The 14922-nt window shown below is 43.4% G+C and overlaps 1 protein-coding gene across 1 annotated transcript; it reads left to right on the forward strand.

Annotated features, from left to right (window-relative positions):
• Positions 1 to 1530: 1530 nt before the first annotated feature.
• Positions 1531 to 5672, forward strand: LOC310751598 (V-set and immunoglobulin domain-containing protein 10-like). Its single transcript, XM_083590904.1, has 3 exons — positions 1531 to 2108; positions 2260 to 2559; positions 4627 to 5672. Exons 1-3 carry the CDS (start codon positions 1985 to 1987, stop codon positions 4743 to 4745), a joined length of 543 nt encoding a protein of 180 aa, XP_083447030.1. The 5' UTR covers positions 1531 to 1984; the 3' UTR covers positions 4746 to 5672.
• Positions 5673 to 14922: the final 9250 nt, after the last annotated feature.

Consider the following 14922-nt stretch of genomic DNA (forward strand, 5'->3'; position numbering starts at 1 on the left):
AACCCCACTTCAGAGGCTTGAGACAGGGGGCCATTACCAGTTCTTACCTTGAGATGCTGGAGACTGGGATTGGCAGAAATGACGGGCAGAATCCGAGACCAGGGGAGAGAGACGGCGGAGGAAGATTGGAAGAAATTTAAGGACTATCTTAAGAAACATTGCAAAATTAATGAATGTTAGTATGACGTTGGTTTAGAATCTATGTGTGGTTTTCAGCTGTAACGGATAAGTAAAAAGAAAGAAAGGTTAAAAATTAAATGAAATTTAGGGAAAGGATTTGCTGAATTAATAAATTAGAAACTGGAATACAGAAAGGGGAGGTATGAGGAAGTCGGGGAAGTAAGTTATAAGAAAATAAGGGATAGAAAGTATACTTGTTTATTTTTCTTTTTTCTTTTTATTCTTGTCTGTTTCTATTTTTGTATTTTTGTATTTTTGTTTTGTTATGTCTTTATATAATTTTTGAAATTTTAATAAAAAGTTTAAAAAAATAAAAAATAAAAAAAGAGATGCTGGAGACTGGACCTAGTGCCTCATTTGCTTTTGTACTAAGCAGTATTCAAATCTTGTTAAATAAATAAAATAAAGTGCCCAGCCTGAGGAAACTGACGGCCCATATCCTGCAAAAGGCAGAATTCCAGTCCTCCTGGTTCTGAGTAAAGGGCTGGTTTCACCTGAGGATCTCAGGGTGGTATGGAATATAAAACCACAAAGCACACAGTAACAAACAAAGTCTTTCAAGCCCTAAATGGCCCTGGCTCAGTAGACCTGAAGGAGCATCTCCTCCCTCATCATACAGCCCAGACATTGAGGTCCAGCGTCAAGGGTCTTCTGGCAGTTCCCTCACTGCAAGAAGTGAGGTTACAGAGATCCAGGCAGAGGGCCTTCTCAGTGGTGGTGCCTGCCCTGTGGAACGCCCTCCTGTAAGATGCCAAGGGGATTAAAAACTATTTTAGAGAATATCTGAAGGCAGCCCTGTATCGGGAAGTTTTTAATGTTTGATGCTTCAGTATGATCTGATATATGCTGTGAGCCACCCAGAGTGGCTGGGGAAACCCAGCCAGATGAGTGGGGTATAAATAATAATAATAATAATAATAATAATAATAATAATAATAATAATAATATTTAAAAGGCCATAGGTAGCTTAATCAGCCAAAGGCCTTGTTCTGGTCAGCAAAATAACTTCCATCAATAACATGAGGCTGGTGCAGAAAGGGAGGCATTGTGGTGGCAAATTGTTTCTATGATACTGTATCCTGAAAAGGAAGTGAGATGTCGCAGAGAAGATAAGGGGCCAAAAGAAAAAGCGGAAACTGCTGTGGTTGGGGGGCTGTGGTCAAAGCAGGAGGGGCTTAGCCATGCACAGTGGAGCCCATTCCAGCTCTGAAACGGGACAGTGGCAAAGAAGATGGAGTCCAAAACCACTTGGCTAATTCTGTTGCTTTGGACTATCCAATCTGCAGGTAAGGCAGGACATCTGGCAGGACATCTGCAGCCAAATGGGACCCAGGATGACTCAGGGTCCAGAGGCTGAGTTCCTTCTTTTGCATGGGTGATCCTTCCCAGTGTTAATAAGGATACCAATGCCAGATTTTAAGGGTTAAGTGAAGCAAGGGCTGTTTGGGTGAGGAGGTATTTTGTGTGAAAGGTGAACGGAACGACTGAATGCAGATGGAAGTTTCGAGGACTGTGAACAGCATACCGATTTCATTTTTATTGGGTCATAAACATTCTCCCTCACCTTTCTCTTTTATAAATAGGGCCTCTAAGTAATCCAGAAGAGGTTCCTCCCCAGTATCAGGTAAGGTGGACCATAGGAGGATCAGTCTTGCTGCACGTGAACGTTCCCTCAGAAGAAACCGTAGACAAAATTGAATGGGATTTCAAGCTTAAAACTGGTTTGGAACTCTGGTTTGCTGAATCCAGGGGCAGAAAGCTGGAGAGGCCTCATCTAAGAGACAGATTTGGGCAGCGGCTAGAAATGGTCAATGAGACCACATTGAGGATCAAAGATCTGCAGGTGGGGGACAGTGGAGTATACAGGGCTCGTGTGAGCTTTGCTACACAACACTTTCAAGATCAAACATTCCTCCTCACTGTGTACGGTAAGTGGTTGTTTTCTCACTTGTGTTTGATGCTTAACCGAGCATGGAAAAGGACCCAGCCCTTCCCATCCCCTGCTGTCTTTTTACTGGGCTGTTACTGACACCCATCAGTGGCACCGATGGCACAAACTTTCCCTACATTTCCCCACAGAGCCGGTCCCAGAGCCGAAGATTCTCCCCCAAAATGTGTCCAATACTCCATATGGCTGCAATGTGACCTTGCAATGTCAGGTGTCTGGAATGGGAGAATTTAACATCTCCTGGAGAAGAGGGAACCCTCTCAGGGACATAGAAGTTGGGTCAGACTGGTTCCAGCTCTCTAATAATGGCAAGGACCTCCACTTGTCCTCGTGGCTCAACTCCTCAGAACCCATCTTCACCTGCCTGGTCAGCAGTCCAAACGATCAGAAGAACATCTCCTTCAGTGTGCTCAATATCTGCCAGACTAGGGGTGAGTTGGCTGCAAGCCTGTGAGTGAATCGGAGGGGTTACTGGTTGTTGTTTTAAATGTATTTTTTTCTAAAGATTTTCTTAGTATACAAAAGTATGTGCAATGTCTCTCTCTCTCTCTCTCTTTTTTTCTCCAAGTAACATTTTTTACAGATCGGTTTCATTTGCTGAGACATTAGGAGACATCGCTTGTGCAGGTTCTGTGCTATTCGCTTGTGTTCCTTTGGTGGTGAGAGAGCTTAGGGTTGGCCTAGGGTGTGGCTGTTCATTTATGGTTGGCTGTGGTGGTCTTTGTTTTCATGTGTGAGTGGGGTGGGTGGGTGTTTTGGATCAGGTTAGCCATACAGTGGTACCTCTGGTTACATACTTAATTCGTTCCGGAGGTCTGTTCTTAACCTGAAACCGTTCTTAACCTGAAGCACCACTTTAGCTAATGGGGCCTCCCGCTGCCGCTGCGCGATTTCTCATCCTGAAGCAAAGTTCTTAACCCAAGGTATTATTTCTGGGTTAGCGGAGTCTGTAACCTGAAGCGTCTGTAACCTGAAGTGTATGTAACCCGAGGTACCACTGTATTGATTTGTGTGCTGTTGGTGGATTTTTGTCATTGTCTTGTTGGGCTGTGTATGTGATAAAGGGGTGCTGCTTTGGTTTAAATATTTACAGTGGTACCTCAGTTTACAAGCTTAATCCATTCTGGAAGTCCGTTCTTAAACCAAAACCGTTCTTAAACCAAGGCACACTTTCCCTAACGAGGCTTCCCGCCGCCGGTGCCCTTCCACCGTTCGGGTTCGGTTCTTAGACCGAGGTAAAGTTCTCACACCAAGACACAATTTCTGGTTTTGCGGAGTTTGTAAACCAAATTGGTCTTAAACCGGACTGTTCTTAAACTGGAGTAGCACTGTGCTTGTGTTTAGGTTTGCCATCTGCCGTGTATAATACAGGATTTCCGTATTTCAATATGAAATGCTACGTCCTGTATTGATACAGTTTTATCCTGTATTTCAGGTCCTCTCTCTCTCTGCTGAGTTATGGATCCTCTCCAAATGCATGTGTTTGAAAGGATGTGTGAAAGGTCATGAATTGGTCATGTATGTATGCTATGGGTAGCCAAGCACAGATTTACGAACACGTGTGTATGTGTGTGATAAATTCCAGAGGGGCCACGCTGTTAGGCTGCAATAGATGGTAATGGATTGCCCTGAAGTCATTTCAGCGCCAGATGGAAAGAAAAATCCCCCCCCAACTTCCCTGCCCCTCTACACCCCATTCTGTATTTTGCCAGAACAAAGCTGGCAACCCTACTTGTGTTTTTTCTTGTATTTTATTCTGTGAACTGTCCTGAGATATAATAATAATAATTTATTATTTATACCCCGCCCATCTGGCTGAGTTTCCCCAGCCACTCTGGGTGGCTCCCAATCGAGTGTTAAAAACAATACATCATTAGATATTAAAAACTTCCCTAAACAGGGCTGCCTTCAGATGTCTTTTAAAGATATCTCTTGATGAAGGGCGGTATATAATTTTAATAAATAAAATAATAAATAAACAAACAAATCTCTAACTCAAATATGTTTTTAAAAGAAGAAAACTGGGCCAGGGAAGTAAAATATTTATTGGGGTTCACAGTCTGCAAATTGCGGAGAGGCATAGCAAAATCTTCTTTTGATGCAGGTCTTCCCCTCTGGATTTTCTCTGAGCGGAGTCTCGCATTCTGAAATGACAGCCTGGTGCCTGAACATTCACAGGTCTGGGAACTTTGCAAACCAACCAGAGCTCTGCTATCAAAGGTTGCAAGATGTCAGAGCACATTGGGGTCTCTCAGAAGCCACCTGGAGCTCACATTCTCCATCTCAGGACCCTGGAGGAAGGGTGCTCAACCCCGATGTTTACCACTGGGGCAGACAGGGCAGGCCCACAATATTAGCCTGACCCAACAGCGTGGCTCTTTTATGTTCTTACGTTCATAGCTTTTTGGGGGAGGTATTGTGAGGCTCTCATCAGGAGTAGGATATCCCCAGATATTTTCTGATGGCTCCCTCCTTCAATGTCTTCTCTTCCCCTACAGGAGAAAACACCCCTATGTCTTGGGTAAGCCTGAGAGTTACCTTCATTCTTCTAGGACTCTTGGTGCAGATCACAATTCTCACCTTGGTGTACATATTTGGAAGAAAAGAACAGCACTGAATCTGCTGAAGTCCTTTGAGGGAGACCCATGTGAATCCCACAATATTCCCTTTTTAAAATCCATTTGTCTGACATGTTTGATTTGCACTTTTTAGTCCCTACCTGCAACCTTCAAAATTCTGATGAGAGAACTCTTCTCATTTCTAAAGGTGTATTTTGGGAATATTTTGTTTGGGAAGGAGATGGAATAAACAAATTTTGATGGTTTTTCTGCCTTCTGGAGAGACCATCTCATCAGGAGGTCCCTATGGTCCTTTCACGACCTGCTGATGAACTTTTTAGCAAGCCTTTTGAGTGGGGATATTTTTATACCCACCTGACTTTGAAATTGGTTTTATATCTGTTTTTATTGTTGATGTTTCTTATCGTTAAATTGCTTTGGATGTTTCATGGGAAGTGATGCATGAATGAAACAAATCAATAAAATAAAGCAGGGTGATCTTCTTCACTAAACCAGGGAAGCTGGGAGTTGTACTCCAAGAACAGGAGGACAACATTAACAATGCATTCTATTTGGGAAAATTGCTTGCAAAAATATCATTATTTAAGAAAATTGCATGTCAAGTCATTTTATTACCAGTTTCAAAACAAAGAACACCACTTACAAAATTTAAAAGCTCAGAACAAAGTAAAAAACAACAACTGTAAAACCACATATACATGCAAAAAAAGGTAAATTAGGAAAAATGCACTCTAAAATGCTAGTGAATTGTCACGAGGTCTTAAAAATATCCACAAACTGATTTTGAAATGTGGTTAATTGTATTAAATATACATGAGCAACAGATATAACTTAGGGGTGTGAAAACCCAAAGCACCCCAAATTGGTTCGGATCCTGATTTGGATCTGTCCCTGATTTGCTTTGGATCAATTTGGACCCAATTCAACTCAATTCCAGTGCATTGGGAAACCAAAGCAGCCACACACACACACCCCTTGCGTCGCTCCATGTAGGTGCATGAAATCTGCAGACATTGTATTCCCTCAAGAGGTGGTTAACCCCATCAAATTTCAAATAGGGTTTGTGCAAGCCACCTTTAAAGTTTGCAAAAAGAAGGAAGAAAGGAAGGAAGGAAGGAAGGAAGGAAGGAAGGAAGGAAGGAAGGAAGGAAGATTTTAGTGCTCATTCATGCCAGTCCATATGCTCCTGTTTCACCTGTTCCATGAAGTATTTTTAATTAAACTTTAGACTTTATACACTCTGTGTGATGCTTCGGACTGTATACACTGTTCACAATGTACTCAAAAGACTCTCCGTCTCTCTCTCACACAAACACAAACGACAAAGTATTAGTAAAGACACAGGAAACAGCTTTAAATGAAATGCAAACCTAATCTAAAAAAGAAAACCTTTTTGCGCGACTATCAGTTAGGTCAAAAGTGTTTTGTTTTTATCTCTAGGGAAACTGATATGTCATCTGGACATGGAAAACCCATACCACAAAAATAAAGAAATAAAGAAACAGGCAACCTTTAAGCCAATTTTTGAGACAGTGCAGATAAGCCCCGCCCTACACACAGAGGTGACAAAATACTATGAAGTACAGGCACAGCTGTAAATGAAACACAAAAAAGAGGGACAAAATGTGTAGCGGGGAGTATAAGGGAAGGGACACAGCCTACAGAACTAGATGCAACTGAGCTTGATTGGGTAATGATGGGAAAGGATTTGGAAGCAAACAGGCTTATAAGAAAGGCTGAAACAAAATTTTAAAAATCCTTCCAGTAGCACCTTAGAGACCAACTAAATTTGTTATTGGTATGAGCTTTCATGTGCATGCACACGTCTTCAGATACCTACCTGTAACAAGAAAGGCCGGTTATTGGTACGGATAAACAAAAGGTGAGCTGACCAAATGTGACCAAACTCCATCAAACTTCCTAACATTCAGAGAGAGCCATGTGCAGCTGCCCTCTCTGCATCCTTGTCTTCTCCTTATAAGGTACCATTTGGAAAATTTCCAACACTTTGGAGACTGGCTGTCTGGCTTTCTGGGAGTTTGGACCTCCAGAATAGTCCAAATCACTCCTGATCAATGTGGATTGTTGTGGCTCGTTTTGTAGCTGCATAGACCCAATTCACACTTGGTTCAAATTGGCCTGATTGCACAGCCATAATATAAACTGAAATTGAGAGACTTTATGTGAGAGCTAAGCCAATATTCTTCAGCTTTGAGAAGTAATGTATAAAATGGACATCCTTGCGCAGCACAAGGGACCAGCGGAAGGTGACAAGATGTGATCAGATATATTTAAAATGAGGCACGAACTTTCTTGGTGTTTCCTGGCCTGCATTTTCACACCTTGGCTCTTTGATGTTCAAAGGAAGATAATTTGGACCCCAGTTGATATTTATAACACAACTAGACAGACAGCCAACACCTTCTGTTTCTGAGAAGGGGGACAAGAGGGGCACAAAATACTCACCCAGCTCAGTTTCTGACTCACTCTGCTTTTACATAAGAGCTTCTTATTTTCCTGAAAGTAGTTACATTCACTGAGAAGTCGGACAAACACTAATAAGGCACAAGGATACAAGGGGGTCAATTCCATTGCAAAGACACCAAATGTAACCATTGCATAAGGGTCACCTTAAGACATGGGTAGGCAAACTAAGGTCTGGGGGCTGGATCTGGCCCAATTGCCTTCTCAATCCGACCTGTGGATTGTCCGGGAATCAGTGTGTTTTTACATGAGTAGAATGTGTCCTTTCATTTTAAATGCATCTCTTGTTTATTTGTGGGGCCTGCCTGGTGTTTTTACATGAGTAGAATGTGTGCTTTTATTTAAAACGCATCTCTGGGTTATTTGTGGGGCATAGGAATTTGTTCATTATTTCTTTTCTTCAAAATACAGTCCGCCCCCCCCCCACAAAGTCTGAGGGACAGTGGACTGGCCCCCTGCTGAAAAAGTTTGCTGACTCCTGCCTTAGGGATTCACATTTTACAAGTAGTGAAGAAACAATTACAAGAAAGAAAGAAAACTAGATACAATTTTAAATTACCTGGATACAATTACAAAAAAATACTTGGATACAATTACAAAACTAGAGATAGGGTAAATTCAGGAAATAGGTTAATAGGCAGTGCAGGGAAGAAAGAAAAAGGCAAAGGAGAATTTCTCATGCAGAGCTAAGGCCCTTTTAGTACTTCAATGGACCATCACAGGGACCCTGAAATTGAAAAGCATTGTAGGAAAATGTGTCAAGAAGAAGAAGAGGAGGAGTTTGGATTTGATATCCCGCTTTATCACTCCCCCAGTGACGTTGCGTGGGGGGTGCAGGGGGGGCCGGCCTCACCGGGCGCAACATCTGGGGGGGTGCGCGCTCACACTCGCAGCTCTCTGCCCCTACTAAAATTCACGGGTTAGGGGGCGCAGATTACTTGCCTTGCCCCGGGTGCTGACAACCCACGCTACGCCACTGCACTCCCCTTCAGGAGTCTCAAAGCGGCTAACCATCTCCTTTTCCCTTCCTCCCCCACAACAAACACTCTGTGAGGTGAGCGAGGCTGAGACTTCAGAGAAGTGTGGCTGGCCCAAGGTCACCCAGCAGCTGCATGTGGAGGAGCGGGGAAGCGAACCTGGTTCACCAGATTACGAGTCCACCGCTCTTAACCACTACACCACACTGGCTCCACAAGGGGGCACCGCTCTGCAGGAAGAGGGTGAGCATGCTTTTTTGTGTTAGGATCTGCCAGGCCCTCCTAGTCAAGGAAGTAATATTCAAGGACACAATCCAGCCAGGCAAAACACCCCAGGAAGCGGCAAACCAGGGCCAGTGAGGGGAGTATCCTTTTTTTTTTTTTTTTAATAATATTTTTATTTTTCCATATAAACACAATACAACAAACAAACATAAACATACAAAAACAAAAACAAAACAAAAAACATGTATCATTTCATATCCTAATTTCATATCCTATCTTCCCCGACTTCCTCATGCCTCCCCTTTCTGTATTCCAAATTCTTATCGATTGTTCAGCAAATCTTCCCTTATTTTAATTTAAATTTAGACTATTCTTCCTTATTCTCCTTGTCTTAACCATTACTAATAGTAACCATTTACTTTCCAGTCCAACATCATTCTAACTTTCATTAACTTTGTAATATTTCTTTAAATAGTCCTTGAATTTTTTCCATTCTTCTTGCGCTGCTTCTCTTCCCTGGTTTCGGATTCTGCTCGTCATTTCTGCCAAGCCCATATAGTCTATCACCTTCATCTGCCATTCTTCCAGTGTGGGTAGTTCTTGCGTCTTCCAGTACTTCGCAATGAGTATTCTAGCTGCTGTTGTAGCATACATAAAGAAAGTTATATCCGTCTTTAACACCCCTTGGCCGACAATACCCAAGAGAAAGGCCTCTGGTTTCTTGGGGAAAGTATATTTAAATACCTTTTTAAGTTCATTATAGATCATTTCCCAGAATGCCTTAATCTTCGGGCAAGTCCACCAAAGATGAAAAAATGTACCTTCAGTTTCTTTACATTTCCAACATTTATTGTCAGGCAAATGGTAAATCTTTGCAAGCTTGACTGGGGTTATGTACCACCTATATATCATTTTCATAATGTTTTCTCTTAAGGCATTACATGCCGTAAATTTCATCCCGGTGGTCCACAACTTTTCCCAATCAGCAAACAAAATATTATGACCAATGTCCTGAGCCCATTTAATCATGACCGATTTAACCGTTTCATCTTGTGTATTCCATTTCAGCAGCAAGTTGTACATTTTGGACAAGTGAGGGGAGTATCCTTAGTTATAAAATAAATCAGTCACAGAGAGGTATCTAAACCTACTCTTCCCAAAAACTTTACATTCCATTGCTTTGGGGAAGGGTAGATAGGCAGATCCCAAAAATATTGCCTACCCTACCCTCCTTCCACTGTTCAAACAAAGCAAAAACCAGCGTCTGTCCTTCTTTCCAAACCTTTCCAAATGAACGATATTTTCTCCTGCTGCATAAATCAGGGTCTTTATCAGGGGATGCCTCTTTGCTTGGCAATTACGTCCAGGTTCAAAGGTATTCCACTGCTCAGCATGGTAGCTTGCTGAGGCTGCCCTTGGATCAGGCAATTGACCCAGCGCCCTCACCATCTCATCTGGGAGGCGGGGATTTCCACCCCCAAATACAATCAAAAAAGTCATTAATGGGTGACCATAGGTTGTGCCCCTTTGATACCCTCAAAGAGTTACAGGGGGCTTGCCCCTTACATACACACCCACACACACATTTTTGCTGTCTGGGACCCCTACCTGGCACCCCTACCTGGCACCATGCCATGTTTGCTGCAAAACAGGAAGTCACCATCTAGCCATCAGGATAGCGTTGGAGTAACTGGACATGAGAAGGCATTAATTTCCTTCATGAGCATAAATCAGCCCATGGATTAGCTAATTACAGGTTTAAAGTCGGCCAAGCCGGCTGCTGTGGTAACAGCCTAGTGCCCAAACTGTATCTGTGATTAATGCATGCCATCTCAATAGTTTGTCTGTTAGTCTGCAGTGGTACTTGTCTAGTGCCACATCTTGAATTGCTGGACTTATTTTGAGTAACAGAGATGCATTGTGCTTGTATGTATCTGCATATATCTATATCTGCAAAAGCCTAAAAGCTGTATGCATCTGTGTCCAGAACTGTTTTACTGAGCCTTACTTTCTGAAACAGTAAACCCGTCCCTGCTTCCATGTGGTGACTGGTACTGGGAGCAACTTCCACTGCTGGGTATCTCCCCTGAGATACCTAATACCTACTTGCCCTTGTGCATATATAGCTAACACATAAACCAACGGTCTGATTCAGCATAAGGAAGTTATCTCTATTCTTCTTTTGCTGGGTTCCATCTCTCATCAACCCCTGTCAGCATAGTCAATGCTCAGAGATGATAGGAATTGTAGTCCAGTAACACCTGGAGGTGGACAGGTTTTCCAACCCTTCGTTAATCTATTTCGCAGACTTGGTGGACTCTATTGGTACTGAATTTTATAACAAGGAAATTAAAAGAGACCAGGAAACAAATCTTTCCTTGCATAGAGTAGACTTTATTGAGAAGCAAGCATGAAGTGAACAGATCAAGACCAATTTTCAAGAAGATACCACGTCAAAAGCAATGAAGAGACATGAGCAGTGGGTGAGCTGAATCTACTATTTGCGCTGGGAATGCAGACATAACTCCTTTGACAGGGAAAACCGACCACAATGTGTCAAGCTTCCTTGGCTAAAGAGAGCTATCTTGCAAGCTGGCAAAGGGAATTTTCAAAAACAAAAGAGTCATTGCCGGACTGAGCATGAAAGATGCTGTGCAGACACAGAGCCAACTTCAGCTAGAATTGTGAATGCTCAGCATTTTGGGTACCCAGTACCCAAATCTGAATCTGTACCATAACTATCGATTCCCAACATGATTGCACACCAGCGGAGTGGTTCCTTGGTGTTTTAGCAAGGGGAACAACGGGGATTGCAAATACTAATTGGGATGCAGGAAGGCTGGTAGCTGCTAACTGGATAGATTGGTCCACAAGGAATGGCACAGGACGGAGAACAAGAAGGCTGGCATCTGCTAACTGGATAGATGGGGCCACAAGGAATGGCACAGGACGGAGAACAGGAAGGCTGGCAGCTGCTAATTGGGCAGATGGGCCCACTTGGAATGACACAGGATGGAGAACACGATGGCTGGCAGCTGCTTACTGGATAGATAGGACCACAAGGAATGGTACAGGATGGAGAACATGAAGGCTGGGCACACAGTGGAGCAATGGGTCCACATGGAATAGAGCAGGTTTGGACAGCAGAGGGTTGGCAGCTGCTTACTGGATAGATGGGGCCACAAGGAATGGCACAGGACGGAGAACAGGAAGGCTGGCAGCTGCTAACTGGGCAGATGGGCCCACTTGGAATGACACAGGATGGAGAACACGACGGCTGGCAGCTGCTTACTGGATAGATAGGACCACAAGGAATGGCACAGGATGGAGAACACGAAGGCTGGGCACACAGTGGAGCGATGGGTCCACATGGAAATGAGCAGGTTTGGACAGCAGAGGGTTGGTAGCTGCTAACTGGATAGATGGGTCCACATGGAATGGCACATGATGGGAGGCAACAGAACATCATGTTGGAGAAGATGGAGGTTAGCCTGGAACAATATATGCAGAACGAGAATGAATACACAAGTATCTGCAAACAGAACTCTTCCTATATACACATAAAGATCTAGGAGTGTCAAAAAACATTGCAATTCTTTTGGCCACCAATACCTGGCACTGCAAGGACAGCATGATGACAACCTTACTGGCCAGGCAGGCAGTGGAGACCAAAAGATGGGAGAGTGATGGCTGGATAGCTGAGGTCAGTGAGGGAACATCTGGATGGACAGCAGAATCCAGCAAGGGAGTGTCTGGTGGAGGCCACAGTACCCATTGACAGAGCAGCAGGGTGGGCATTGGAGGTCAGCAAGAAGAGGGTGGAACAGGAGACCTCCAAAGCCTAACCACTCTCTGATGGAAAGGAGAGGAAAACTCCCTCAACACCCTTCCAACTTCTTCAAACCTTAGGGGAGAGTGGGTCGTGGGTGAGTTGGAAGGGTGAAAGGGATTGGATGGGGGTGGTAGGAGCTGTGAGGTATGTGGATCTGCGGGAGGTGGCTGGGGAGGAAAGAGCTGTGGAAGGTTGGGTAGATCTGGGCCTAGTTTGGGGTGATGAAGAAGAATGCATGGATGGATACACTAACTTCCTGGCCAACTTATACTCAAGAAATAGAGATCCATTGGCCTGGGGACCAGTTGTTTTTGTTCTTTTTAAGGAAAAGAAAGGAAAAAATTGACCATAAAAACAAACATAGGGTTGCATCCAAAGTTCGTCCTGCTCAGAGTAGACTCACTGAACTTTATGAGCATGACTCATTTTGATGCATTGATTTCAATGATTCTACTCTGAATAGAACTTAGTGGGATAGAGTCCATTCTGTTTCAGGAAACAAGAGAACAAGTTGTACATATAAATCCTTTACTAAACATAACTTCACATTAACTAGGTCAGATTCATAAGATCATAGTATTGTAGAGTTGGAAGGGACCATCAGGATCATCTAGTTCAACTTCCTGCAATGCAGGTATCACCAAAGGTGTTGTTTCACCCTAGCTCCCATGAGCCCAGTCAACCATGATACCAATGGTCAGGTCAAGACTGGTAGGAGTCCATCAACAGCATCTGGAGAGCCAGTGTTCATCACCTTTACACTCATTCAATCTCCCAGTTTAAATACTCTGGAGCAATGTTAATCAAATGTTCTTGCCAACTAACCCCTACTCAGAGCAGATCCGTTGAAATAAATAGCCATAATTAACTCAAGTTCATGTATTTCAATAGGATTACTCTGAGCAAGCCGTAATTGGGTACATGCCTCCTTGGAAGGCAGGTAAGAACAGCTATGAAACCAGCTACGACCTTTTCTAACCATTAAGTTAGACCCAAAACCTGATAGTTTGGGTCAATTGTGGAGGTAGTGGTGGTTGGTTGTCCTCAGAAAATGATGTCCATTTTGAGAAGTGTAAGAGCAAGTAACAAATTTAAATTACTTTACGAACACCACCTCACATCCCACCAGATTCAACTAAAGTTGAATTAAATCCAATTTACCTGTGACAGCTGAAGAAAAGAAGTCAGGAGGAGGCGACAGAAGCAGTTGGAAGTGTTGGACAATGTTGAGAGCTTTTATACAAGTTCTGTAGGAGCCAGAAGGCAGCCTTGGCCACTGACACTATCATTTGCTGCCTGCCTCAAGTCAAAGGGCTCCAATCACAGGTTACTTCTGGTTTATTATCACCCACCCCTTCCTAATCCTGGGATTTGGGGTGTGTCCATCCTGTCCTGCTTTCTCCTTTCAATGAAGACTATTACAAGTCTAAGTGGCACACAGCTGGTTAGTTTTCTGGAAGCAGACCACTAATTTTAAAGGTCAGTCACAATGGCTATTTTCTTCAGGACAATTTGGGCACCAATTTCACAGTATGCTGACTACATCTTGGCCTTCAGATTATTGGGGCTTAATTTGGAAGTAGGGATGCAGGAGAAAATTGACCAGGTACACATTTAAAGCCAAATCTATCAAATCTACACTTTCTGAAACAATATGAAAACTGAATCACTGAATATTTTGATATAGTTCTCCCACCCAAGAGTGTTTATAGCTATACATATTTTACGGAAATTAGAAGTTATTGGTGTCCAGACTAGGGATACTACAGCAGTAGGGTTATTTCTGTACTGGCTGCGGGTTGGAATAGAAACCCTTTCAAGTTCTCCCCACCTCTTTGAGTTATATCTTATCCAGAGCAGACCCATTGAAATCAATGGGAATGACCATTCCATTGAGTTCACTGAGTCGGCTCTTAGTACAACCCAATGATTCTGAGATCACCGGCCTGCTATCAAAGGAGGGAGGGAGTTTGCCACATGCTTTGGGAAGGTGTATGAGGAGCACACATAGAACAGTGCTCCAGCCTGGGAGAAGGGCTTAGGGAAGCTTGGACAAACATGTCCCTACAACATCCCTGCCTCTTCATTGGCCCATTTTGCAGCAGTTGTGGCTTTTGACATTGCAGGACCCATTTCAACCCTTCCTCAAAGGCTTCACAAATGGGAATTACATTTCTCCACCTGATCTGTTCTGTTCAAGCCGAGAGTTTTCCACCACATCCGTAAATTACAACATGTAATGGCAGTTAAAGGAGAAAGTGGGGACTTAGTGGTCATATGAGACCACCCACAGTGACTCCCTCAAAGATGTCAGTGATCAGCGATAAGAGTATCATGTTCCCAAGTTTTCAGAAGATCTTGTAAATTAATACAAGAACCTTAAACCTGCCCTAGTGGTGTATGGGCAGGTAGTACAAGCTTTTGACCACCAGAATTCTGCGCTGGTAATAGTCTGTCACCATCAACAGTGTAGCCTGAGTCAGTACCATCTGGAGCCTCCAGACCAGGCCCAAGAGTGGCCCAAGAGGTAGCATATTGCAATAATCTGGTATTCAAGTTACCAATGGATGGATCACCATAGCCAGACTATCCCTTTGCAAGAAAGGCCATAGGTGACATACCAGATGTAGATGGTAGAAGATACTCCTAGCTGCTGCGGCTACCTGAACCTCCAGCTACAAAGACAGATCAGGAAGC

This window comes from Podarcis filfolensis, assembly GCF_964270895.1.
Source record: "Podarcis filfolensis genome assembly, chromosome: 16".
NCBI lineage: Eukaryota > Metazoa > Chordata > Lepidosauria > Squamata > Lacertidae > Podarcis > Podarcis filfolensis.